The 27,239-nt window shown below is 47.5% G+C and overlaps 1 protein-coding gene across 1 annotated transcript in view; it reads right to left on the reverse strand.

Annotated features, from left to right (window-relative positions):
* Window positions 1-1,328: 1,328 nt before the first annotated feature.
* Window positions 1,329-27,239, reverse strand: part of LOC135054656 (zinc finger protein 271-like) — a 50,849-nt gene continuing 24,938 nt past the window's right edge. Inside the window, exons 2-5 of the mRNA XM_063957897.1 lie at window positions 9,113-9,191; window positions 8,896-8,993; window positions 7,022-7,403; window positions 1,329-5,527 (exon numbers count right to left, since the gene is read on the reverse strand). Of these exons, the coding sequence (XP_063813967.1) occupies window positions 3,327-5,527; window positions 7,022-7,403; window positions 8,896-8,993; window positions 9,113-9,146 (2,715 nt within the window). The 5' untranslated portion in view covers window positions 9,147-9,191 and the 3' untranslated portion in view covers window positions 1,329-3,326. The remainder of the gene's footprint in view (window positions 5,528-7,021; window positions 7,404-8,895; window positions 8,994-9,112; window positions 9,192-27,239) is intronic.

Here is a 27,239-nt window from a genome sequence, read left to right on the forward strand (position 1 = left end):
TGCAGCATAAGACACAGAGTCCCTGGACATGGCTATTGGAGAAACTTGCATGCACCCACACAGGAAAATGTCAGACACAGTTTCCCCGAAGTACCTTCAAAGGAACACAGTTTGGAGCCAGCACACAAACAGTGCTATATCAGGCAGTTATTAATTAAATACCTGGCGCTGACTGTGTACCCTTAATAGACTACACAGTAAACTACCGCCTCCCCCCCTTCTACAACCCCCTGGTACCGCACAGGATAGTTGGAGTCGTGTAGAGGGACAGTGCTCCCTGTCAGCGGCTGAGTCTACGGATCTGCAGGGATAAAATGGGGCTTGTGAGCTGCTAGGTCTGCTCTGAGAAGCTTTGCCCTCCCCCCCCCCGAACACGGCGCGTCTTCCTGCACTGTGAAATCCTTATACTGGCCGGAGGTATGGTGTTAGCAGCATTACCGAGGTCCCTGAAAGCCTGAGTGACCAGTTTAGGGTATTTGCGCTGGCTCAGGGCGCCTCACTGTGTACCGCTGAGCCTCCGGAGCGCAGTGTCAGTAATGCGCATCCACCCTGTTGATGCCACACTCACCACCGGAATCTTCTGGCTCTGTTAGGGGGTGGCGGCATGCTGCGGGAGTGAGCGGTCGCATCGGGCGGCTAACGGTCATCACCCTCAGCAGCTCACTGTCCTGTCAGCGGAGATAGTGGCGATTAACCTCTCTGGGTTGGACACTACTCCCCCCTAAGTCCCACGAAGCAGGGAGGCTGTTGCCAGCAGCCTCCGTGTGCCTAACTCGAAGAGAAAATAAAACTAGAAAAACTCCTATGTAGCTCTCCTAGCTGTGACCGGCTCCTCCGGACACATTTTCTAAACGGAGTCTGGTAGGAGGGGCATAGAGGGAGGAGCCAGCCCACACTATTAATCTCTTAAAGTGCCAGTGGCTCCTAGTGGACCCGTCTATACCCCATGGTACTAATGTGGACCCCAGCATCCTCTAGGACAGTGATGGCTAACCTTGACACTCCAGCTGTTGTTGAACTACATATCACAGCAAGCCCTGCTACAGTTTTGTTATTTGGCCATGCTAAAACTGATGCAGGGCATGCTGGGATGTATAGTTCAACAACAGCTGGAGTGTCAAGGTTAGCCATCACTGCTCTAGGACGTAAGAGAAAATTAGGAATTATTTCCCCTTCCATTTATAAAATGTATTCTGCCAGCTTCTCCGTGGCATTGATAGGATTAGATGGATCTGCCTCTGTCATTAATGGGAAGGAGAGCCGTGGTTAAAAATATTTTATTTCCTAAACTTGCTTATAACTTTACAAATGCTCCTTCTGGTGCTTTCAAGTTTAGATGACCTTCGGTGGACGAAAGCCTTTTCAAAATGTATATGGAAAGGCAAAAAAAATAGAATTTCCAAACTAAAGATGATTCAACCAAAGTCTAGAGGAGGCCTTCATCTACCAGATATTCAGACGTTTTCTAAATAAGCATTTTCTTATATTTCCCACTGTTCACGATTGTCTCGTTTCACTAGTTTACCATTAGAGGAAGAGCTATTTTCACCATTCTCTCCTGCCGCCCTTCTGCATCTGCCCCGTACATAACGTCCTAGAGGTATACTATCACATATTTTATTTAGACACTTATAAGACTTGGGTGACTATTAATACATGTTTACATACAGATCTGCATTGTTCCAGATATGTTCCATTTTCAGGCAACCCTGACCTCTTACCCTCTCTCACAATAGCTCACTATCAGACATGGAAAGATAAAGGTATTCCAGCATTTCAGGAAATCTTGGGGCACTATTTATTCCTAGCAACAAATGTGTACAAAGTACAATCTCCCACATTCACTATTTTTCTTATACCTACAGTCCAGACACTATGTGTTTAGTAACCTTCCTCCTAAAGTTTCCCGTTTACCTGCAGCTCCATGTCCTCACGCTAGCTCTCTCTGTCTGTTGAATAGTTTATTTCCATGTTGTATGAAGTAACAGATTGAATTGGATTCAGTTAAATAAAGAATTATTTATTCCAAAGACCACGCCTTTGTACAGACTGAGAGACAGCATTTGTTTCTCTCAGGGTTACAGGAAGATAACTTGAGATTTGATGGTGCAGTTATTTTATAATACCTGGTTACACCCAATCCTTTTACCGCACCCACTGATCTCATACATTCTTGAAGAATCTCTCTATGCTCTTATTCAAAGGATTGTAAAATATGTGATTCACAATCCGGCCGATTATCGAACGACTGTGTAGGTGCAGCGTTCGCATTGCGTAAGCGTTAGAAAAAATAGCAAAATATATTATGTACAGATCATGGGCGCAATGCAGCCGCTGTCTGACTGACAGGAAGTTGGCGTTTCTGGGCGGAAACCTGCTGTTTTCTGTGTCTGACACAATGCAAGCGTGCCCAGGCGTTTTTAAGGAGACCCTCTGACGTCAGCGATGACCACTTCTAGCGTTTGTGTCGTACGAATTGTGGACGACCTTGCCTGGCGCAGATAGGAAAAATCTACGATATTCCGATAACTGTGTATGGTTTTGTGATCAACCCGCTTATTGCGATACATTAGCAATTTCTGCAATGGGCGTTTTCAAAATCTTTCTCTAATTGGCAATACCATGTGCACTGCAGGTGGGGCAAATGTAACATGTGCAGATAGAGTTAGATTTGGGTGTGTTATTTTGTTTTTGTGCAGGGTAAATACTGGCTGCTTTATTTTTACACTGCAATTTAGATTTCCATTTGAACACACCTCACCCAAATCTAACTCTCTTTGCACATGTTACATCTGCCCCACCTGCAGTGCACATGGATTTTTCAATTAGAAGAAGATTTAGCTTTTGCGATCGACCTTGAATTAGGCCCATAGACGCTTATATAACACGATGGTCTGTTACTGATATGGAGAGTGGTGCCGATATCTACTGGCAGGGACAAACTGGGGCTCCTATTTGGATTGGGCATTTGTAAACTTGTGAGCGCACGTCACTGGGGGGGAGGGGATGCAAGGACATGACACACGAGGACATGCTGTGAGTAAGGGGACGTGGACTTATTGCACGCCCCCCTTTCCATGGAGACAGACACTTTGGAAAGTAGGGGCGACTAAACCAGAGAGCCAGAGGCTGCGCTGCACATGGGCTTCCCATCTCTCTGCGGAACCAGATGAACCCACCAGTCCATTCGCACTTCTAGAATATGCCAGAGGTGACAGATGGGCAGTCCGGACCTGTCCAATGCAATAAAGAGTGCTGCTACAACCCTGTTGTGTATCAGATCATAGTAATGCTTTACTCCTGTGTGATTTCTGATGTTTAACTAGCTACGATTTGCCTGCAAAACTTTCCCCATACTCAGAGCATGGAAATGGTTTCTCACCTGTGTGACTTCTCTGATGTCTACCAAGCTGTGATTTGAGTGGAAAACATTTCTTACACTCAGTGCATGGAAATGGTTTCTCCCCTGTGTGACTTTTCTGATGTGTAATAAGACGTGATTTGAGTGCAAAACTTTTCCCACACTCAAAGCATGGAAATGGTTTCTCACCTGTGTGACTTCTCTGATGTCTAGCAAGCTGTGATTTGAGTGGAAAACATTTCTTACACTCAGTGCATGGAAATGGTTTCTCCCCTGTGTGACTTTTCTGATGTGTAATAAGACGTGATTTGAGTGCAAAACTTTTCCCACACTCAGAGCATGGAAATGGTTTCTCACCTGTGTGACTTCTCAGATGTATAACAAGTTCTGATTTCCACAGAAAACATTTGCCACACTCAGAGCATGGAAATGTATTCTCACCTGTGTGAATTCTCTGATGTCTAGCAAGCTGTGATTTGAGTGGAAAACTTTTCTCACACTCAGTGCATGGAAATGGTTTCTCACGTGTGTGACTTCTCTGATGTCTAACAAGTTCTGATTTACACAGAAAACATTTCCCACACTCAGAGCATGGAAATGGTTTCTCACCTGTGTGACTTCTCTGATGTCTAGCAAGCTGTGATTTGAGTGGAAAAGATTTCTCACACACAGAGCATGAAAATGGTTTCTCACCTGTGTGACTTCTCTGATGTATAACAAGTTCTGATTTCCACAGAAAAAATTTGCCACACTCAGAGCATGGAAATGTATTCTCACCTGTGTGAATTCTCTGATGCCTAGCAAGCTGTGATTTGAGTGGAAAACTTTTCTCACACTCAGTGCATGTAAATGGTTTCTCACCTGTGTGACTTCTCTGATGTCTAACAAGTTCTGATTTACACAGAAAATATTTCCCACACTCAGAGCATGGAAATGGTTTCTCACCTGTGTGCCTTCTCTGATGTCTAGCAAGCTGTGATTTGAGTGAAAAACATTTCTCACACTCAGAGCATGGAAATGGTTTCTCTCCTGTGTGACTTCTTTGATGTCTAACAAGACGTGATTTGAGTGCAAAACTTTTTCCACACTCAGAACATGGAAATAAATTCTCATCTGTGTGATTTCTCTGATGTCTAACAAGCTGTGATTTGCCTGCAAAACTTTTCCCACACTCAGAGCATGGAAATGGTTTCTCACCTGTGTGACTTTTCTGATGTATAACAAGCTGCGATTTGCGTGCAAAACTTTTCCCACACTCAGCACATGGAAATGGTTTCTCACCTGTGTGACTTCTTTGATGTCTAACAAGACATAATTTGAGTGCAAAACTTTTCCCACACTCAGAGCATGGAAATGGTTTCTCACCCGTGTGACTTCTCTGACGTATAACAAGCTGTGATTTGAGTGCAAAACTTTTCCCACACTCAGAGCATGGAAATGGTTTCTCACCTGTGTGACTTCTCTGATGTATAACAAGTTCTGATTTACACAGAAAACATTTCCCACACTCAGAGCATGGAAATGTATTCTCCCCTGTGTGACTTCTCTGATGTCTGGCAAGCTGTGATTTGAGTGGAAAACATTTCTCACACTCAGAGCATTGAAATGGTTTCTCACCTGTGTGACTTCTCTGATGTCTAACAAGTTCTGATTTACACAGAAAACATTTCCCACACACAGAGCATGGAAATGGTTTCTCACCCGTGTGACTTCTCTGATGTATAACAAGCTGTGATTTGCATGCAAAACTTTTCCCACACTCAGAACATGGAAATGGTCTCTCACCTGTGTGACTTCTCTGATGTGCAACAAGATGTGATTTGAATGTAAAACATTTCCCACACTCAGAACATGGAAATGGTCTCTCACCTGTATGACTTCTCTGATGTATAACAAGTTGTGATTTGCGTGCAAAACTTTTCCCACACTCAGAGCATGGAAATATTTTATCACATGTATGAGCTGCACGATGTGTAACAAAATCTGAGGTATTAGATGAACAGTCATCGCAATTAGAGGGATCAGATGAAGTATCAGGTACTGGATGTATAGTTAGAGAAATGGGGATGTCTCCTGGAGAATTCTGTGTGGTGTTATCTTCTATTTTACTATCTGCAGACAAGATGAGATCTCCCTCCAAGGAATTCCTGCTTGTGCCTCCATCTGCTGGAAATAATATAACTATTACTATGCACAGTAATATATACAGTGCACACATATTACTCCACTCTACAGAGAATAACTAGAAAATCACATTATTCCCTGCCCCAGTGGAGCTAACAATCTATATTCCACATGACACACTAGGGTTCATATATGTCAGAAGCCAAATAAACTACCAGTAAGATTTTTACAGAAGTGTAGGAAACACATACAAACTCCACACAGATAGAACCTTGGTTGGGAACTGAACTCATCACTAATGCTGCGAGACAACACTGCTCACCACTACACCACTGTGTCACTATTATGAATAATGTTTAGTTGTTACATTTCAACTTATAAACTATGACCACATTATTACAATTATAAATGTACTAACATCAAGTAAGACTCTTGGAGAACAGATAAAATATTGTCTTCTGCTCCCACAATCACAGATGTCATAGCCCCAACCACAGGGACATGCAGATGGCACATCACCAATGCTTATCTCTCCTCCACATAATGCAGACTTTGCTATGTAATGTACACAGGCCAGCATTACAGAACAGGAAGCCTCAATTTCTATCCAGACTACCCCCACACATACATACAGGACACTTGTGGGTTGAGCTACCAACATCTGCTTCCACACTACATAAAGTGCTCCAGGTGGATATGTATGTTGAAACAGCAGCCTCTATATGGTCATCTGGTCATCCCCAGGTAGAATAGTCTCACCAGACGTATGCTAGTAAATTAAGCTAATAAGTCAATCATTATAGTGACAACCTAATTACTGTTGTATGAGATACACCAGAGAGTGTGTGGAGGAGACTGGTCAGGTCTCTGGGCTGGTTACACACACAGTGACATGATGTGAGGGGGAGAGCAGGAGTATAATAGAGGCTGATGTCTCCTGATGTATGAGATACACCAGAGTGTGGGGAGGAGACTGGTCAGCTTTCTGGGCTGATAACACACAGTGACATGATGTGAGGGGGAGAGCAGGAGTATAATAGGGGCTGATGGCTCCTAATGTATGAGATACACCAGAGAGTGTGGCGAGGAGACTGGTCAGCTTTCTGGGCTGATAACACACAGTGACGTGATGTGAGGGGGAAAGCAGGAGTTTAATAGGGGCTGATGGCTCCTGATGTATGAGATACACCAGAGAGTGTGGGGAGGAAACTGGTCAGGTCTCTGGGCTGGTAACACACAGTGACATGATGTGAGGAGGAGAGCAGGAGTATAATAGGGGCTGATGGCTCCTGATGTATGAGATACACCAGAGAGTGTGGGGAGGAGACTGGCCAGATCTCTGGGCAGGTAAGACAATGACATGATGTGAGGGAGAGAGCAGGAGTACAATAGGGGCTGATGTTACCCGACTCCCACATTGAGCAGATACATTTTCCTCATTAGTCTGTACTGACAGAGGAGGGTGTAGGGGAAGAGACTTCTGTAGTGATGCAGCAAGGAGAATATGTGACTCTTTTCTGTAATAAGGATTATTACCTGTGCTAATACCTGTAGGGATTTCCTCCTCTTTACACTTCTGATCTCTCCTCACATACGTCTCTCCTTCTCCATCTGTATCTTCTGCCTTCATATCAGTCACATACGTCTCTTCTTCTCCCTCTATATCTTCTGCCTTCAAAACAGTCACATACGTCTCTTCTTCTGCCTTCATATCAGTCACATATGTCTCTTCTTCTCCCTCTATATCTTCTGCCTCCATATCAATCACATACGTCTCTTCTCCCTCTATATCTTCTGCCTTCATATCAGTCACATACGTCTCTTCTTCTCCCTCTATATCTTCTGCCTTCATATCAGTCACATACGTCTCTTCTTCTCCCTCTACATCTTCGGCCTTCATATCCGAAAGGTGCTCACCCTGAATAACAACAAAATAACACTTTAGTAATGTCTGATTACTATAAGACTGAACAACAGAATATCACTGTATAAGACACACAGCTTCTCTACAGCTCATATAGTGATTGTGTGGCTGGAGATCCAGTCAGCCACAGGGACAATGGCGTCAGCGGCACTGAAGGGGTTATTCCTCTGTGTCCGGCGCCATTTTACAGAGACAATGGGCCATTCAAATGTACTAACGGCGCCGGGAGCGGAGTGTTTAAAAATGTGTCTATGTTATATCACTGCGCTGTGCGCACTTGGAGAGTTATACACTGTATGTTTTATAATGTATTTGTATCCAAGATGCTCTTAGTAACTATAGGATAAGTCATGGTACACTCTCACATAGGAAGTCATATGCTGAGAGTAACCTCCTAGTGTGATCAGACCTTTTGATGTGTTGGTCAGGGCACCGCAGGTAATGTGCTTGGGTTCTGCAGTTCCTGTGAGAAGGTGTAAGAGTGAAATGACCAATGCTTTGGTTACAGCACTTCCTGTGAAATGACCCCTAGGTGGTCTTTTGGTGTGTCTATGCTATTGGGGAAATCAGTTTGTTTTCAATGATTTCCTGAATATTCACCCCAGATACGTGAATGGCAGGGGGAAACAATTTCTATACTTTCTATAAGTTGTTTTCCTGTACCATTTGTTACAAATACAGACACTACTGTATAAACTATAGAATTTGTGTGATCAAAGGAGAATTGTAAATTACCAGGTGGTAAAGGAAGCAGTTTTATACGACATCAAACTTTGTCTGTGTGACAGGAAGGAGGAAATTGCTTTATGCAGTTATATCCTTTTAAAATGTAATTTATTTATTTATATTTTGTAAGATATCCTGATTGGATGGAAAAGACTACCCCATGAGAATCAGTGTCGTTTTTCTGTATAAAAAGGGTCCTGCGAGCCTCAGGGGATATACACTATCTTCTGTCTGCTGTGAACATTTGCTGTATTGCTGTTGCCCCTAGAATTAGGGAAGAGTTCTTTTTAGAACTATTTAAGTGAATAAACATCTTATGCCTAAAGACGACTGCTTCATCTTCTGACCTGCTGGGTTATGCCAAACATAGCCCCGTTATTCGGCTGTTTTGGGTACACGCAGCATCCCCTAGCTCCGCCTTCCGCCAGCTACCATTCCGTGCTTGGGCAAGCGATTAGTGGCGATCAGTCAACGCCACACAGGTGTGGTAAGACAGCGTGTCGACGCATACACAGCAGAACCGTGTTTCCAGATGCCACAGGAAGGAGTCTGGTGGTGGCAGCATAGTACCCGCCCACTGCGCAGTGGGTGGAGTCAGTAACAGTCGGTTACTGACGGTAGGCGGGAATCCCCTAATTGGTCAGATCCCTTGTGACCTGGACTCCATTCTGTGACGGCGGGACGCGAGGCGGTGAGTGCTGTCGCAGGTGTCCGGTCACAGATAGTCACTTTGGTATATTGGTGAGACCCTAAATCCCACCTGATCCTCCTGTGGGATCCTGTGATTCTCCTCTGTAAAATCCTGGAAATACAGAGGATGGGGACATCTCTCTGGGGTAGCTCTGTTACTGGGTCCATCTGTAGGAGACACACAGTGACTAAGTACAGTGTATATTTGTGATTATCAGATGATGTGTGTATATAGGGGGCCCCCATACATGCTCTCTTCTGTACAATACATGACAGTCTCCTCTTACCCAGAGATGTGAGGGGCCGGTGATTCTCCATCATCACGTCCTTGTACAGACCCCTGTGTTCCTGTATATACTCCCCCTCCTGCATGGAGAGATAGACAGTGACATTCTGACACCTTATAGGCACCTGACACACACAGTGATACACACTATAGAAAAAGAACATCCTCACAGATTATCCTGACATTCTCTTAGTGTTATGTTAGTCAATGTGAATTTAAGGAGACGCTACCTACTATCACAGTGTATACACAAAGAGCAGAAATCTGCAGCTGAATGGGCGCCGGTCACTTCTCATATATAAAACACAAGCTTTTATTAAAAAAAGAAGATTTTGCTACTTACCGATAAATCCATTTCTAGGAATCCTATAGGGGACACTGGAACGTTCCTTTAGACATTAGGGGTGTGAAGCTTGCAACCGGAGGTGTGGCACAATCTAAAAAAAAAATTAGCATTGTCTGCACAACCGGCTCCTCCCCCTTCGCGCCCCTCATGCCTCAGTTTTGAAAATTTGACTGAGAGAATAGGACATGACACGAGAGCACCTGGCGAGGAACCGAACCGTAAAACATATCAAACAGCATCCAAGAAACTTCTTCAACCGAAAAAACTAATGCTGTTTGTACGAACTGTATGAACAAGAACTATGAACACAGCAGGATCGACAGCACCGAGGCGGGCGTCCAGTGTCCCCTAGAGGATTCAGAGAAATGGATTTATCGGTAAGTACCAAAATCCTCTTTTCTCTTTCATCCACTAGGGGACACTGGAATGTTCCTTTAGACATTAGGGGACATCCCAAAGTTATCCCCCAGGGAGGGAGTGCTGTCTGTGGTTTGCAAAACCAAACGTCCGAACTTAGAATCTTCGGGCGCAAAGGTATCAAACTTGTAAAATTTTGCGAACGTGTGGGATGAGGACCACGTTGCCGCTCTGCAAAGTTGAGTAGTGGAAACACCTCTGGCAGCCGCCCAGGAGGCACCCACCGATCGGGTGGTATGAGCACCCGTCTGTACCGAAACCTGTTTACCACAGGCAATATAAGCTTGCCAAATGGCAAGTCTAATCCATCGAGACAGAGACTGCTTTGAAGCCGGCCAACCCTTCTTTGGCCCATCATAAAGGACAAACAAATGGTCCGACTTTCTGAAGGACGATGTAACATGTACGTACACCCGCAAAGCACGGACAACATCCAGGGACACATCCCCATCTGCGAGACACTGGAAAGATGGGACCACAATTGGCTGGTTTACATGAAACCCCGAAACAACCTTAAGAAGGAAATCCGCTCTTGTACGGAGTTCCGTCTGATCCTCATGAAAAATCAAAAAAGGACTCTTACACTATAAGGCTCCTAACTCAGAAACCCGCCTAGCCGAAGCCAAGGCCAGCAACAACGTTACCTTCCAAGAGAGATAATTTCAGGTCTGTTCTCGGTAACGGCTCAAGGAGTGTCGATTTAAAAAAATTCAACACCAAATTTAAATCCCATGGTGCAGTGGGAGGACGAAAAAGGGGGCTGTATGCTCAGAACCCCCTGTAAGAAGGTTTGAACCTCTGGCAAGGATGCCAACCGCTGTTGAAAAAGGATGGAAAGAGCCGACACTTGAACCTTCAGAGATCCCAGCCGCAGACCTAAGTTTAGGCCGGCCTGAAGGAAAAGTAAAAGTCTGGATAAGTGGAAGGACACCACGTTCCTGACACCAGGCGATGTACTTCTTCCAAATCCTGTAGTAGTGCATGGCTGTGACCGGCTTCCTAGCAGCAATCATCGTAGGAATGGCCATCCTAGGTATACCTCTGTTCCTTAAGATCCGGGTTTCAATAGCCATGCCGTTAAACGCAGCCTGGTCAGGTCCAGGTGGAGAAACGGCCCTTGAGATAGCAGGTCCTCCCTCTGAAGTAACCGCCAAGGGTCGTCCGCTAACAACCTTTGTAGATCCGAGTACCAACTCCTGAGTGGCCAATCTGGTGCGATTAGAATCACCCACACTCGTTCTCGTTTCAACCTCTTCAGAACCCTGGGTATGAGTGGAAAAAGTGGAAAGAAGTAGACCTTGTTGTAACACCAAGGAAGTGTTAATGTGTCCACTCCTTCTGCTGCTGGATCCCTTGTCCTGGACACATATCTGGGCAGCTGGTGGTTTTGCCGCGACGCCACTAGGTCTACCTGAGGTAGACCCCATCTCCTCACCACCCTGTTGAAAATCCATGGATGCAGGCACCACTCTCCTGGATGCATGTCCTGGCGACTGAGATAATCTGCCTCCCAGTTCTCCACACCTGGAATGAACACTGCCGAGAGGATGTTTCGCCTTTCCACCTACAAGATCTTTGTGGCTTTTTTTAACGCCATCCTGCTCTTTGTTCCCCCTTGACGGTTTATGTAAGCCGTTGTAGTGACATTGTCCGACTGTATCCATACGTGATGACCCATGACTAGGTCTTCGGCTAAGAGAAGCGCATTGTAAACTGCGCTTAGTTCGAGAATGTTTATGGGCAATCTGCTCTCCTGTAATGTCCACCTTCCCTGAAACTGATGGTCCTCTAGGACAGCTCCCCAACCTCTGAGACTGGCGTCCGGATCCTCCAATCCCAAATGCCGAATCTGTTCCCTGCTGCAAGGTTCTTGTGTAACGACCACCATATGAAGAGAAGACTCGTACTTGCAATTGAAGTCGGATTCTCTGATGAAGAAGCCAGTGTGAACCTGCTCCCTGAGCAAGGAGGTTCATCTGGAATGGTCGTGAATGAAGTCTGCCGTACTGGAGAGCTTTGAATAACGCCACCATCTTTCCGAGAAGCTGCACACAGAGGTGTAGAGAAACCATCGGTGCCCTTAGTACCTGAGTCACTAACTTCTGTATGTCGTGGATTTTGGACTCTGGCAGGAAAACTCTCAATATCACCATGTCCAAGATGAGACCTAGGAACTGAATCAGTTGATTTGGAATGAGGTTGGATTTCTGGAAGTTCACTATCCACCCGTGTTGAATGAGAAATCGGTGAGATGTCTGAGCATCCTCTATCAGCTTCTCCTGAGAGGAGGCCTTGATCAGAAGATCGTCTAGAGAAGGTATTATCGTGACTCCTAATAGCCTCAATCCTGCAACCATGACCGCCATGATCTTCGTGAAGATCCTTGGGGCTGATGATAGGCTGAATGGTAGAGCTCTGAATTGGTAATGATCCCTCACCAGTGCAAACCATAGGTAAGCTTGGTGGGGAGACCAAGTAGGGATATGCAGGTATGCATCCTTTATGTTCATGGACACCATGAACTCTCCTTGTTCCAAACCTGCAATAACCAACTGAATTGATTCCATTTTGAATTTGTAAACCTTTGGAAACTGGTTTATAACTTTTAAATTGAGTAATCGGCCTGACCGTCCCGTCTAGCTTTGGCACGACAAAAAGGCTGGAATAGAACCCCGTTCCTCTCTGAGAGGCGGGAACTGGAATAATGACCTCTGACCGTAGCAATTTTTGAATTCCCTTCAGTAATGCTTTTGCCTTCTGAGGGCACCGAGACAAACCCGTTGTAAAAAACTGACTGTGAGGTCTCTCTTGAAAATCCATCTTGTACCCCTGTGAGATTATGTTGTTTATCCAAAGTTCCGTGGAGGTTTTGGACCATATGTCCTGAAAACCTTCCAGACGTGCGCCCACCGGGGGAGACCCCAGGTGAGCTGGGAGACTGTCATGCCACGGTCTTGTTAGCAGGTTTCTCCTGCTTTCTGGCTGTTGCCTGTGAGCAGCCTCTACCTCTGCCCCCACGTGCCGGCGTACCAAAACCTCTTCCTCGGCCTCGAAAGGATTGAGATGTAAACTAATTAAACATTGGACCCGAATAACCTCTCTTAACCTGTGGAGTAGTTTTCGTATAAGGAGTAGGTAGGAAAATGGACTTCCCTGCCGTACCCTGTGCAATCCATTTGTCCAACTCTAGACCGAAAAGCATTTCACCCCCAAAGAGAATGTATTCCACCGCCTTCTTGGTGTCAGAGTCTCCTTGCCACTCTCTGAGCCATAAAATCCGTATAGCCGATATGGCCGATGCCGAGATGCGCGATGCAATCCTGCTAGCATCCTTTGAAGCCTGACACAAGTATGAAGCAGATTCTCGAATGTGTTCAGCCAATTGAGTAATCTCTTTCAAGCTATTTTCTTCCTCAATGGCCTGTACAATACGGGCTAGCCCGTGCACCCATGGCCGTGTTGACCCAAGCACAGATGAGCGTAGGACACTGTGCCGCACCTGCTGCTACAAAAATCGACTTTAAAGCCGTGTCAACCTTTTGGTCTGAAGCATCCTTTAAAGTCGTTACATTAGGTATCGGTAAGATTGTCTTTTTTGACAACCTTCCTAGGGAGGCATCCACTACCGGCGTAGTCTCCCATTTATCCATTACACCTTTAGGAAAAGGGTAAGTAACTTGAAACCGTTTCGGAAATTGAAAACGTTTATCAGGTTGTTTCTAAGCCTTCTCCATTTGAGCTTGGAGAGATTTAGGAATGGGAAAAACTGCTGAACGTGGTTTTTGGGATTCGAATAATTCGAATTCATCAGGTATCCGTAACCTCTTCTCCCTTAAAGTTTAGGATCTCTTTCACCGCGTCAATTAATGAATCAAGACCCGAGATTGCCGTGTCCTCTTCCTTAGAATCGGCATCTAGAGTAAATTCAATCAACTCACCTTCCTCCGTATCCATAATAAGACCCTCCTCCTCCTCTGATACTGGTACAATAGGAAGAGGTCTTTTAACTGCCTTGCGCACATTCGTTTCTGCATGTGCGGGCGGCGTTAACTTGATGAGAAATTCTTCCATCGTCTTGGAGAATCCCGCAGCCCATTCTGATTGCTGCTTACGTGACTCCGCCATTTACTTGGAGATTCTGTCTGCAAGGGTATCCTCCCATGACCTAGACGGAGCACTGCTCCCGGGTGGAGCGACCTTGTCCAAGCAGGAGTCGCACACCCCAGAGCTGCCAACCTGCGTGCTCTTCTTGTAACACTTCGTACAAACATAATAGGTCTTAGAGGTCTTGGTTGGTTTAGACATGTTGTTTGAACCCCTTGTCGGGGTATTACGCAGCGCTTTCACCCTTTAAACTAGGAAGAGAAAATAATATTTTACTTACCGGTAAATCTATTTCTCGTAGTCCGTAGAGGATGCTGGGACTCCGTAAGGACCATGGGGAATAGACAGGCTCCGCAGGAGATAGGGCACTTTAAGAAAGCTTTGGAATCTGGATGTGCACTGGCTCCTCCCTCTATGCCCCTCCTCCAGACCTCAGGGAAACTGTGCCCAGAGGAGATGGACAGTATGAGGAAGGATTTTTGTAAATCTAAGGGCGAGATTCATACCAGCCACACCAATCACACCGTATAACTTGAGATAAACCTACCCAGTTAACAGTATGAACAACAACATAGCCACGGTAACCCTGAAACCTATAACATAACCCTTATGTAAGCAATAACTATATACAAGTCTTGCAGAAGAAGTCCGCACTTGGGTCGGGCACCCAGCATCCTCTACGGACTACGAGAAATAGATTTACCGGAAAGTAAAATCTTATTTTCTCTAACATCCTTGAGGATGCTGGGACTCCGTAAGGACCATGGGGATTATACCAAAGCTCCCAAACGGGCGGGAGAGTGCGGATGACTCTGCAGCACCGATTGAGCAAACAGGAGGTCCTCCTCAGCCAGGGTATCAAACTTATAGAACTTTGCAAAGGTGTTTGTTCCCGACCAAGTAGCTGCTCGGCACAACTGTAATGCCGAGACCCCTCGGGCAGCCGCCCAAGAAGAGCCCACCTTCCTAGTGGAGTGGGCCTTAACCGATTTCAGTAACGGCAATCCTGTCGTAGAATGCGCCTGCTGAATCGTGTTACAGATCCAGCGAGCAATAGTCTGCTTTGAAGCAGGAGCGCCAACCTTGTTGGCCGCATACAGAACGAACAAAGCTTCAGTCTTCCTGATTCTAGCTGTTCTGGTCACATAAATCTTCAAAGCCCTTACTACATCCGGGGACACGGAATCCTCCAAGTCCCGTGTAGCCACAGGCACGACAATAGGTTGGTTCACATGAAAAGATGAGACCACTTTTGGCAGAAAGTGAGGGCGAGTCCTCAACTCTGCCCTATCCACGTGAAAAACCAAGTATGGGCTTTTATGTGATAAAGCCGCCAATTCGGAAACACGTCTTGCCGAAGCTAACACCAACAACATGACCACTTTCCACGTGAGGTATTTCAACTCCACAGTTTTCAGTGGTTCAAACCAAGGTGACTTGAAGAAACGTAACACCACGTTAAGATCCCAAGGCGCCACCGGAGGCACAAAAGGAGGCTGAATATGCAGCAATCCCTTCACAAAGGTCTGTACTTCAGGAATAGAGGCCAATTCTCTTTGAAAGAAAATGGATAAGGCCGAAATCTGGACCTTTATGGACCCTAATTTTAGGCCCAAAGTCACTCCTGTTTGAAGGAAGTGGAGTTGACGGCCCAAATGGAACTCCTCCATAGGAGCAGCTCTGGCCTCACACCAAGAAACATATTTCCGCCATATACGGTGATAAAGTTTTAACGTCACGTCTTTCCTAGCCTTGATCAGGGTAGGAATGACCTCCTCCGGAATCCCTTTTTCCGCTAGGATCCGGCATTCAACCGCCATGCCGTCAAACGCAGCCGTGGTAGGTCTTGGAACAGACAGGGCCCCTACCGCAGCAGGTCCTGCCTTAGAGGAAGAGGCCACGGATCCCCTGCGAGCAACTCTTGTAGCTCCGGATACCAAGTCCTCCGTGGCCAATCCGGAACAATGAGTATTGTTCTGACCCTGCTTCTTCGTATTATTCTCAACATCTTGGGTATGAGAGGAAGAGGAGGAAACACATAGACCGATCTGAACACCCAAGGTGTCCCCAGAGCGTCTACCGCCGCTTTAGCTTTTTGTTGAGACGGGATGACATCATGTCGATTTGAGGCAGTCCCCAACGATCCGTGATCTGTGCGAAGACTTCTTGATGAAGACCCCACTCTCCCGGATGCAGGTTGTGCCTGCTGAGGAAGTCCACCTCCCAGTTGTCCACCCCCGGGATGAACACCGCTGACAGCGCACTTACATGGCCTTCCGCCCAGCGTAGAATCCTGGTCGCTTCTGCCATGGCCATTCTGCTCCTTGTTCCGCCTTGGCGGTTTATATGAGCCACTGCCATGACATTGTCTGACTGAATCAGAACCGGCTTTCTCTGAAGCAATTCCTCCGCTTGACGCAGGGCGTTGTATATGGCCCTCAACACCAGGACGTTGATGTGTAGACAAGACTATAGGCTTGACCAGAGACCTTGGAAATTTCTTCCCAGTGTCACTGCTCCCCAGCCTCGGAGGCTTGCGTCCGTGGTCACCAGGACCCAGTCCTGAATGCCGAACCTGCGACCTTCTAGTAGGTGAGCACTGTTCAGCCACCACAGGAGAGATACTCTGGTCCTGGGAGACAATGTGATCCTTTGATGCATTTGTAAATGGGACCCGGACCACTTGTCCAAGAGGTCCCATTGAAAAGTCCTCGCATGGAACCTGCCGAAAGGGATGGCCTCGTAGGTAGCCACCATCTTCCCCAGGGCCCGCGTGCAATGATGCACTGAAACCTTTTTTGGTTTTAATAGGTTCCTGACCATGGCTATGAGTTCCTGAACCTTTTCGATCGGAAGAAAAACCTTTTTCTGGTCTGTGTCTAGAATCAGCCCCAAAAAGGTCAGACGCGTTGTAGGGACTAGCTGGGACTTCGGTATATTGAGAATCCAGCCGTGTAACTGCAACGTCTTCATGGACAGAGACATGCTGTCCAGCAACCTCTCCCGAGATCTTGCCTTTATGAGGAGATCGTCCAAGTATGGGATAATTGTGACCCCCTGCCTGCGCAGGAGCACCATCATTTCCGTCATTACCTTGGTGAAAATTTTCGGGCCGTGGAAAGCCCAAACGGCAACATCTGAAATTGGTAGTGACAGTCCTGCACTGCAAATCTCAGGAACGCCTGATGCGGGGGGAATATCGGAACATGAAGGTAAGCATCCTTTATGTCCAGGGACACCATTCCATTTTGAACTTGAACCTCTTCAAGTACAGGTTCAGAGATTTCAGGTTTAAAATGGGTCTGACCGAACCGTCCGGTTTCGGGACCACAAACAGGGTTGAGTAATATCCCTCTCCTTGCTGGAGATGAGGAACTGTGACAATCACCTGTTGAATATACCATTTTTGGATTGCTGCCAACACTAGCTCCCTCTCTGACAGGGAAGACGGCAGAGCCGATTTGAAAAATCGTCGAGGAGGCAAGTCTTCGAATTCCAGCCTGTATCCCTGGGAAACAATCTCTAATGCCCAGGGATCCACCTGCGAGTGAACCCAGACGTGGCTGAAAAATCGAAGATGAGCCCCCCCCCCCAGATCTGCCTCCCCCCAGAAAGCCCCAGCATCATGCGGTGTACTTTGCAGACGCAGGGGAGGACTTCTGCTCTTGGGAACTAGCTGTGTGCAGCTTTTTTCCCCTGCCTTTCACTCTGGCAACAAAGTATGATCCACGTACCTTCTTGTTTTTATTGGAACAAAAGGACTGCATTTGATAATGAGGTGCCTTTTTTGTATGGTGCGGGGGACATAAGGTAAGAAATTTGACTTACCAGCCGTAGCCGTAGAGACAAGATCCGAGAGGCCGTCTCAAAACAACTCCACCCCTTTGTAAGGCAAGGACTCCACATGCCGCTTTGAATCGGCATCTCCCGTCCACTGTCGGGTCCACAAGAGCCGCCTAGCAGAAATAGACATAGCATTTATTCTGGAGCTTAATAAACAAATGTCTCTCTGAGCATCCCTCATATACAAGGCAGCATCTCTGATATGCTCTATGGTCATTTGAATGGCGTCCCTATCTAAGGTGTCAATTTCCGTAGATAAGGAATCTGCCCATGCTACAACCGACCTACAAAGCCAGGCCGACGCCATAGCCGGTCGAGCAATAGTACCGGAATGATTGTAAATGTGCTTTAAGGTAATTTCCTGCCTGCGATCAGCAGGTTCCTTGAGGGAAGCCGTATCCTGAGAAGGCAGTGCCACCTTTTTGGACAAACATGTCAGCACCTTGTCAACTTTTGGCGTAGATTCCCAGCGTATCCTATCAGTTTGTGGAAAAGGATACGCCATAAGAATCCTTTTGAGAACTTGTGGTCTCCTATCCGGAGATTCCCAAGCCTTTTCGCACAAGTCACTTAATTCAAATGAGGATGGAAAAGTGACTTCAGGCTTTTTCCCTTTATACATGTGTACCCTCATGTCAGGGACAGGGGGTTCCTCAGTAATATGCAAAACCTCTTTAATGGCAATAATCATGTACCGTATACCCTTAGCCACCTTTGGCTGTTAATTTGCATCTTCATAGTCGACACTAGAGTCAGTATCTGTGTCGGTATCTGTGTCATCGATCTGGGATATGGTGCGCTTCTGAGACCCCGAAGGACCTGGCGCCCCAGGGACAGGCATGGACTGGCTACCTGACTGATCCCTAGCTTCTGCTTTGTCTAATCTTTTATGCAATAGATTGACATTTGCATTCAAGACATTCAGCATATCCACCCATTCCGGTGTCGGCGTTGCCGACGGCGACCTGACATTCAAGCACTCCCCCTCCACATTAAGCGAGCCTTCCTCGTCAAACATGTCGACACACTTCACACACACACACACACACAGGGAACCCCTTTCCGAAAGACAGTATCCCTGTCAAGGTCCTTTGGAGAGACAGAGAGAGAGTATGCCAGCACACACCCCAGCGCAATAACCCTGGAGACCAACACAAATTGTTTTTCCCCAGCAGCGCTGTATAATATGTAAACCGCCAATGATGTGCCCCCCCCCCTCTTTTAAGCACCCTTTCACTGTGTGTAAGCAGGGGAGAGTCCAGGGAGCTTCCTCTCAGCAGTGCTGTGGAGAGTAAATAGCGCTGGTGAGTGCTGAGGGAGAAGCCCCGCCCCCTCGGCGGCGGGCTTCTGTCCCGCTCAAACTTAGTAAAATATGGTGGGGCTCTTTTATATACATGTACAGAGCCCACCTGTACATGTATATAGTCTTTTTGCCATGCAGAGGTTTATATTGCCACCCAGGGCACCCCCCCCCCCTGCGCCCTGCACCCTTACAGTGACCGGAGTATGTGAGGTGTATGGGAGCAATGACGCACAGCTGCAGTGCTGTGCGTTACCTCAGTGAAGCTGAAGGCTTCTGCTGCCTGACGACTTCTGTCTTCTGTATGTCTAGCTCTGTGAGGAGAACGGCAGCGCGGCTCGGGGGGTGGACGCCCAGTAAAAACCTGCGTTCACCCCCTCTGGAGCTAATGGTGTCCAGTAGCCGAGGAAGCAGAGCCTATCTTTGACAAGAAGGTCTGCTCCTCTCTCCTCAGTCCCTCGATGCAGGGAGCCTGTTGCCAGCAGTGCTCCCTGTGAAAAAGTAGTAAAAGGTAGAAAGAAAAAATCCAAACAAAAATGCTTCTAGGCAGAGAACTCTGGAGAGCTCTCTGCAGTGCACCCATCCTGCTCTGGGCACAGTGTAAAACTGAGGTCTGGAGGAGGGGCATAGAGGGAGGAGCCAGTGCACACCCAGAGTCCAAAGCTTTCTTAAAGTGCCCTATCTCCTGCGGAGCCCGTCTATTCCCCATGGCCCTTACGGAGTCCCAGCATCCTCAAGGACGTTAGAGAAAGACTGTAATAAATGACGGAAGCGAAGGTAAGGAACCGGCTGGACCAACTTTTCCCCTTCTTAATGCAAGAAGGGGAGAGGGTAAAAATAAATAATTAAATAATTGCCAAAAAAAACATAGAAACCCCCACAGACCCAACTGTAATTCAGCCACGATTATAGGGTTGTCCACGTGCTTCCCAGTATTTTCTTCAGGATCTTTTGTATAGAAGTCCTTTGAAAATATAAATAGGAAAAAAGCATTATACACTTCAGGAGATCCTCCTATAAACTTATCCTATCTCTCACCAGCAGAGGGAGCTAACCCTCTATCAATCTAATAGGATAACATATAAGAGGGGGAGGGCTGAGCCCTGCCCCTCAAATTGGTGCCTATCTGGGAAAAGAAAGATGGCTGCCACTGAAAATCTTTTATCACGTCTATAATATACCCCTTAGTGTGTACTGAACACAACTGCCCCCCCCCTTTGCGCCATGCTATACACGCGGCTGAGGATCTCCCAAACCCGTCCTAACTGTCCTTCAGTGCGTGCTGCGGGACCGCTCTCACCCGGTCCCCCAGCAGCGCGTCATACTAGCACGGGAAGCGCTGTGTGGATCGCGCTGCTGGACCTTTCTTACCTGGTCCCAGCAGTGTCTTCCCTTCTCCGTGCAGCCGTGTCTTTAGTGACGGAGTCTCCCCGCCGGCGCACGTGCTATGGGCCCCTCACCTGGTCCCAAAAACGGCACGTCTATATCCAAGTCTGAGACTATAACTGAGAATCGGGGGGAGGATGGAGGAGGCAAAGTACAGCAAAGCTACTAAGTCATATACTAGGGCCCTCTGCAATACCACCAGTACTCACTGTACCTCTGAGGATCTCCTGTTGAGAGATGCAGGTCCCTTCAAAAGGGATCTTTGTCTCTCAATAAACCAAGGTCTTTGTCACCCTTTTCATTAGGATGACGCAGCGCATACTCCAAAGTTTTCTTTTTATTTTTAGTCAGGAGCTCCACGTGCTGTACTTCCAGCACAATTTTCAAAACTGAGGCATGAGTGGCGTGAAGGGGGAGGAGCCCGGCTGTGCAGACAATGCAAATATTTTTTTAGAATGTGCCACACCTCTGGTTGCAAGCTTCACACCCCTAATGTCCAGTGTCCCCTAGTGGATGAAAGAGAAATATTAAAATAATAGAAATCCTCACAAAACAGCCCATAAAATAACAAAAGCAGAGGTTATGGTGGGCTTACCTAGACAACCCTCTTTCTCTGAAGTCCACAGGATCTACCTTGGGATATATAGTAGCGACAGCGGAACGGGTACCAAACAGTTAAGCTTTTCAGACTCCCAGAATGATATGGGCCAGCCCCCTATATTCCCGGCTCCTGGCTCAGGCAATTCAGTTTGTTCCAAAGCTCAAGGCAGGAGCAGTTCAAGAGGGAGACCTATTCAGGGGAGAAGAACATACACACACTTCTATACCAAAGGACAGGAAGAGGTTAGTAAGTGTACAGATTCTCAAATCAGGTGCCTCAGGGTGGGATCCCTGTGTACACTGTGGACTTCAAAGAAAGAGGGTTATCTAGGTAAGTCTACCATAAACTCTGCTTTCTCTATCAGGGTCCACAGTGATCTACAGGATCTACCTTGGGACGTCCCAATGTAGCTACTAGTGGAGGGGATATTCCTGATTGCAAATGAGACTAATTTGCCCAAGTGCAGCATCCTGAGAAGCAAATGTGTCAAAGGCATAATGTCTAATGAATGTGTTAATGGATGACCATGTGGCTGCCTTACAAATTTGATCAGCTGAGGCGCCATGGTGGGCTGCCCAAGAAGGTCCTACCTTACGAGTAAAGTGGCCAGATACATTGGGCCTAATTCAGATCTGATCGCTGCTGTGCGTTTTCGAAGCACTGGGCGGGCGCCCAGCATCCTCTACGGACGACGAGAAAAGAAGTTACCGGTAGGTAATTAAAATCCTATTTTCTCTTACATCCTAGAGCAGGGGTGTCAAACTCAAATTCATCGGGGGCCGCATCAGCAGTTTGGTCCCCATCAAAGGGCCGGTTGTATCTGTAGGTCTATCCAAAATTTACCGCTCCACCTGCCTTATATGTGCCCAGCCATCTGCCCCCTTTTAAAGTGCCCAGCCATGTGCCCCCTTTTATAGTGCCCAGCCATGTGCCCCCTTTTATAGTGCACAGGTCCCCATTTTACACATTGCGGCAGGCACAGGTCCCCATTTTACACATTGCGGCAGGCACAGGTCCCCATTTTACACATAGCGGCAGGTACAGGTCCCCATTTTACACATTGTGGCAGGCACAGGTCCCCATTTTACACATAGCGGCAGGTACAGGTCCCCATTTTACACATTGTGGCAGGCACAGGTCCCCATTTTACACATTGTGGCAGGCACAGGTCCCCATTTTACACATTGTGGCAGGCACAGGTCCCCATTTTACACATAGCGGCAGGTACAGGTCCCCATTTTACACATTGTGGCAGGCACAGGTCCCCATTTTACACATTGTGGCAGGCACAGGTCCCCATTTTACACATAGCGGCAGGTACAGGTCCCCATTTTACACATTGTGGCAGGCACAGGTCCCCATTTTACACATTGTGGCAGGCACAGGTCCCCATTTTACACATTGTGGCAGGCACAGGTCCCCATTTTACACATTGTGGCAGGCACAGGTCCCCATTTTACACATTGTGGCAGGCACAGGTCCCCATTTTACACATTGTGGCAGGTACAGGTCCCCATTTTACACATTGTGGCAGGCACAGGTCCCCATTTTACACATTGTGGCAGGCACAGGTCCCCATTTTACACATAGCGGCAGGTACAGGTCCCCATTTTACACATTGTGGCAGGCACAGGTCCCCATTTTACACATTGTGGCAGGCACAGGTCCCCATTTTACACATTGTGGCAGGCACAGGTCCCCATTTTACACATTGCGGCAGGTGGTGGAAGGAGGGAGAGAGAGAGAAAGAGAGGAAGGGAGAGGGGCTGACTTACATTTGAAGCGGTTCTCGCCGCTCTTCAGCCGCCTCTCCCTCCTCGTCTGCGCGGCTCCCTTCTCCCTCCTCCGACGGGGTTTCGTTGAATGACGCGTTTGCGCCGTGACATCACGACGCAATCGCGTCATTCCGCGAAACCCCGCCCCCCCCCGAGCTGGGCACTCGGGAGAAGGGGGTTTCATGGCGGCGGCACCGCGGGCCATCAGACGAGGTCTGGCGGGCCGGATTTGGCCCGCGGGCCTTGTCTTTGACACCCCTGTCCTAGAGGATGCTGGGGTCCATTTTAGTACCAACGGGATGTACCAAAGCTTCAAGTATGGGAGGGAGAGTGCTGAGACTCCCGCAGAACAGATTGACCAAACATCAGGTCCTAAGAGGCCAAAGTAACTTAGCAAACGTGTTCAACCTTGACCAAATAGCTGCTCGGCAAAGCTGTAAGCCGAGACACCCCGGGCAGCCACCCATGAGGAACCCACCTTACGAGTAGAGTGGGCCTTAACAGATTTTGGACACGGCAATCCTGCCATAGAATTAGCATGCTGGATAGTGAACCTGATCCAGCGAGAAATCATCTGCTTAGAAGGAGGACACCCAACCTTGTTTGGATCATAAAGGACAAAGAGAGAGTCCGATGTCCTGTGACGAGAAACCCTCTTCACATAAACCTTCAAAGCCCTCACAACATCCAAGGACTTGGAAGAAATTGAGGAGTCAGTAGCCACTGGCACCACAATAGGTTGGTTGATATGAAAAGTTGACACAACCTTAGGAAGAAACTGCTGACGCGTTCTGAACTCAGCTCTATCTTCATGAAAAATCAAGTAGGGGCTCTTGCAGGACAAAGCCCCCAATTCCAACACACGTCTAGCAGATGCTACCGCCAACAGTGTGACCACATTCCAAGTAAGAAACTTGACTTCCACCTTCTGCAAAGGTTAAAACCAATCCGGTTGTAGGAACTGCAGCACCACATTAAGATACCAAGGTGCCGTAGGCGGCACAAAGGGTGGCTGGATGTGCAGAACCCCTTTAAACAAAGTCTGAACCTCAGGGAGAGCAGCCAATTGTTTCTGGAAGAAAATGGATAAGGCCGAAATCTGGACCTTAATGGAGCCCAAGCATAGGCCCACTGTCACTGGCCTAGACTGAGGGTGTTGTGAACTCGGGGATTCTTCTGATGGTTGGGAAGAGGAACCACAACTGAGCTGGAAAAGGGAAGGCCTGATATAGGATTTCCTCATACAGGACGCTGACAGTGGAGTTTGATGAAATATTAAAGAGCTTTATTGCAGAGGAAAACAACTTAAAGTCAAATGCCAAAAAGTAATAAATTAAGGAAATGTCCAGAACCACTGAAGGGTTTAGTGAGCAGTATGGTGCTTGCCTCTGGGTTCCGATTCCCCGGGTCCATGGGGCCTGAGTATACTGTCACTGGCCTAGACTGAGGGTGTTGTGAACTCGGGGATTCTTCCGATGGTTGGGAAGAGGAACCACAACTGAGCTGGAAAAGGGAAGGCCTGATATAGGATTTCCTCATACAGGACGCTGGCAGTGGAGTTTGATGAAATATTAAAGAGCTTTATTGCAGAGGAAAACAACTTAAAGTCAAATGCCAAAAAGTAATAAATGAAGGAAATGTCCAGAACCACTGAAGGGTTTAGTGAGCAGTATTGGGGATGCTGGTAATTAAAGAAACTGTGGGTGATGTTTAAAAGTCACCGATAACTTGTGAAACTTATGAATGATGATTAATAGCACAGATGGTTGAAGAACTTGTGAGTGGTGACAGAGACGCTGATGATGTGCGAAACTGAAGTGCAGGGGTTTTAGACGCTGTGGATTTGTAGAACTTGAGAACGGAGACTGAGACGCTGATGATGTGAGGAATTGAAGTGCAGGGGTTTTAGACGCTGTTGGTTTGTAGAACTTGAGAACGGAGACTGAGACGCTGATGGTGTGAGGAACTGAAGTGCAGGGGTTTTAGACGCTGTTGGATTGTAGAACTTGAGAACGGAGACTTGAGACGCTGATTCCTAGGAGCACGGATGACTGGAACGCAGAGAGATTTACCGGCCGCTGAATACACTGAAGCCGGTGCAGCAAACTGGCAGCTGGAAATGCCGGAGACACTGGAGTACAACTGCAGAGATCCTTGCCGGGAACAAGAGCACTGGCACCTACGTCAGGGAAAGACGATACTCGGGCACTGAAGCTCTGTCAGGCGTCTGATTTTGAATCTCCCGCCAGCGCTGGATTGGCGGAGCAGTCTGATGACGTCACCTGCCCCCCGTCCACGTGATGCCGGGTGTCATGGCTGCGCCCATGCCCCCGGAGAACCGCTGGTAGCCGTGCCAACCAGACGCCGGAGCCCGTGGCCCACCGAAGGCAGAGGCCGCAACACCGACCAGCAGACACGCAGGGGTAAGAACGGCGAACGTCGCCTCTGGTGTGTGACAGTACCCCCTCCTCCAGGAGTGGCCCCTGGACATTTTCCAGGTTTTGTTGGATGTTTGGAATGGAACATCCGCACCAGTCGGGGAGCCGTAACTTCAGTAGCTTTGACCCAGCTCCTTTCCTCGGGGCCAAAACCTTTCCATTCCACCAAATACTGTAGATTCTTGTGAAGATAGCGAGAATCAAGAATAGCTTTGATCTCAAAGTCCGTACCCTCTTCAGCCTCTGCAGATGTTGGCCTTAGGGACTTGGAATGAAACCGGTTCAAAACAAGAGGGCGAAGAAGAGAGACATGGAAGGAATTTGGTATCCGGAGATGGGAAGGCAACCCCAATTTGCAGGCAACCGGATTCAAGACTTGTAACACGGGATAAGGACCAATGAACCTTGGAGCGAACTTCATAGTGGGCACCTTTAAACGGAGATTGCGGGTAGAGAGCCATACCCTGTCACCAACCTTGTATTGAGGAGCTGCCCGTCGCTTCCTATCCGCAAAGAACTTATAGCGACCGGAAACTCTCTTGAGGTTGGCATGAACTCGACTCCAGATTAGACTGAAATGCCGGAGAGTAGAGGCTGCAGCAGGAACTTCTTCTGGAGGACAAATGGGTAATTCCGGAACTTGGGGATGAAATACGTAATTAATAAAAAATGGAGACTCACCAGTCGAGGGGTGATATAGATGGTTATGGGCGAACTCGGCCCAAGGCAACAACTCCACCCAATTATCTTGTGAGAGAGAGAGGTAAACACGGAGAAAAGTCTCTAAATCTTGATTGAAGCGTTCAGTTTGCCCATTGGTCTGTGGATGATAAGCAGATGAAAACTTGAGTTTTATTTGTAGAGCCGTGCAGAGGGCTCTCCAGAATCTTGCCGTGAACTGTACCCCTCGATCCGAGACTATTTCCAGAGGTAACCCGTGCAGGCGGAAGTGTTCCCGAATTAATAACAAAGCCAACTTAGAGGCTGATGGTAATCCGGTCAACGGAACAAAATGTGCCATCTTAGAGAATCGGTCGATAATCACCCAGACGGTGTTATGACCCTTAGAGAGAGGTAGTTCAGTAACAAAGTCCATAGAGATTTGAGTCCAAGGCCTCTTAGGAATGGACAGTGGGTGCAACAATCCCGCAGGAGGCAGACGTAGAGTTTTGTGCTGAGCATATTGAGGACACGAGTTGACATACTCTTGGATGTCCTTCTTCATGGTGTCCCACCAGTAAGATCTTTGCAGAAATTCCCACATCTTTTGAACTCCCGGATGGCCAGAAAACTTGGAAATGTGAGCCCACTGCAACAATTTTGGTCGAAATTTAGCTGGCACAGACATTCTTCCAGGAGGAGGACCCAAAGCAGTGGGAGCCGCAGAGATAGAGACGGGACTGAGGATCAACGCCTTTTCAACGGTATTCTCCTCATCCGAAGCCATTACGGAACGGGATAGGGCATCCGCATTGGTGTTAAGAGTTCCAGCCCGGTACTTAATGACAAACGAAAATCGAGCAAAGAAGAGCGCCCATCTTGCTTGATGGGGATTCAAGCACTGGCCGTCTTGAGATACAGTAAATTCTTGTGATCCGTAAAAATCGTAATTAAGTGTTTAGCACCCTCCAAAAGATATCACCATTCCTCTAAGGCAGATTTAATTGCCAACAGCCCTTTATCTCCAATGGTGTAATTTAATTCAGCAGGGGAGAACTTGCGAGAATGGAAACCACACGGATGTAACTTCCCATCTGGAGCGTACTGCGAAAGTACGGCACCTATGCCTACCGTAGAAGCATCAACCTCCAGAAAGAATGGTTTTAGGAAGTCTGGCTGCTGAAGTACCGGAGCGGTCATAAAGGCTGACTTCAACTGAGCGAACGCTGCTACTGCTTCAGAGGACCAATGGTTGGGG

This window comes from Pseudophryne corroboree, chromosome 3 (genome assembly GCF_028390025.1).
Source record: "Pseudophryne corroboree isolate aPseCor3 chromosome 3, aPseCor3.hap2, whole genome shotgun sequence".
Classification (NCBI taxonomy): Eukaryota; Metazoa; Chordata; class Amphibia; order Anura; family Myobatrachidae; genus Pseudophryne; species Pseudophryne corroboree.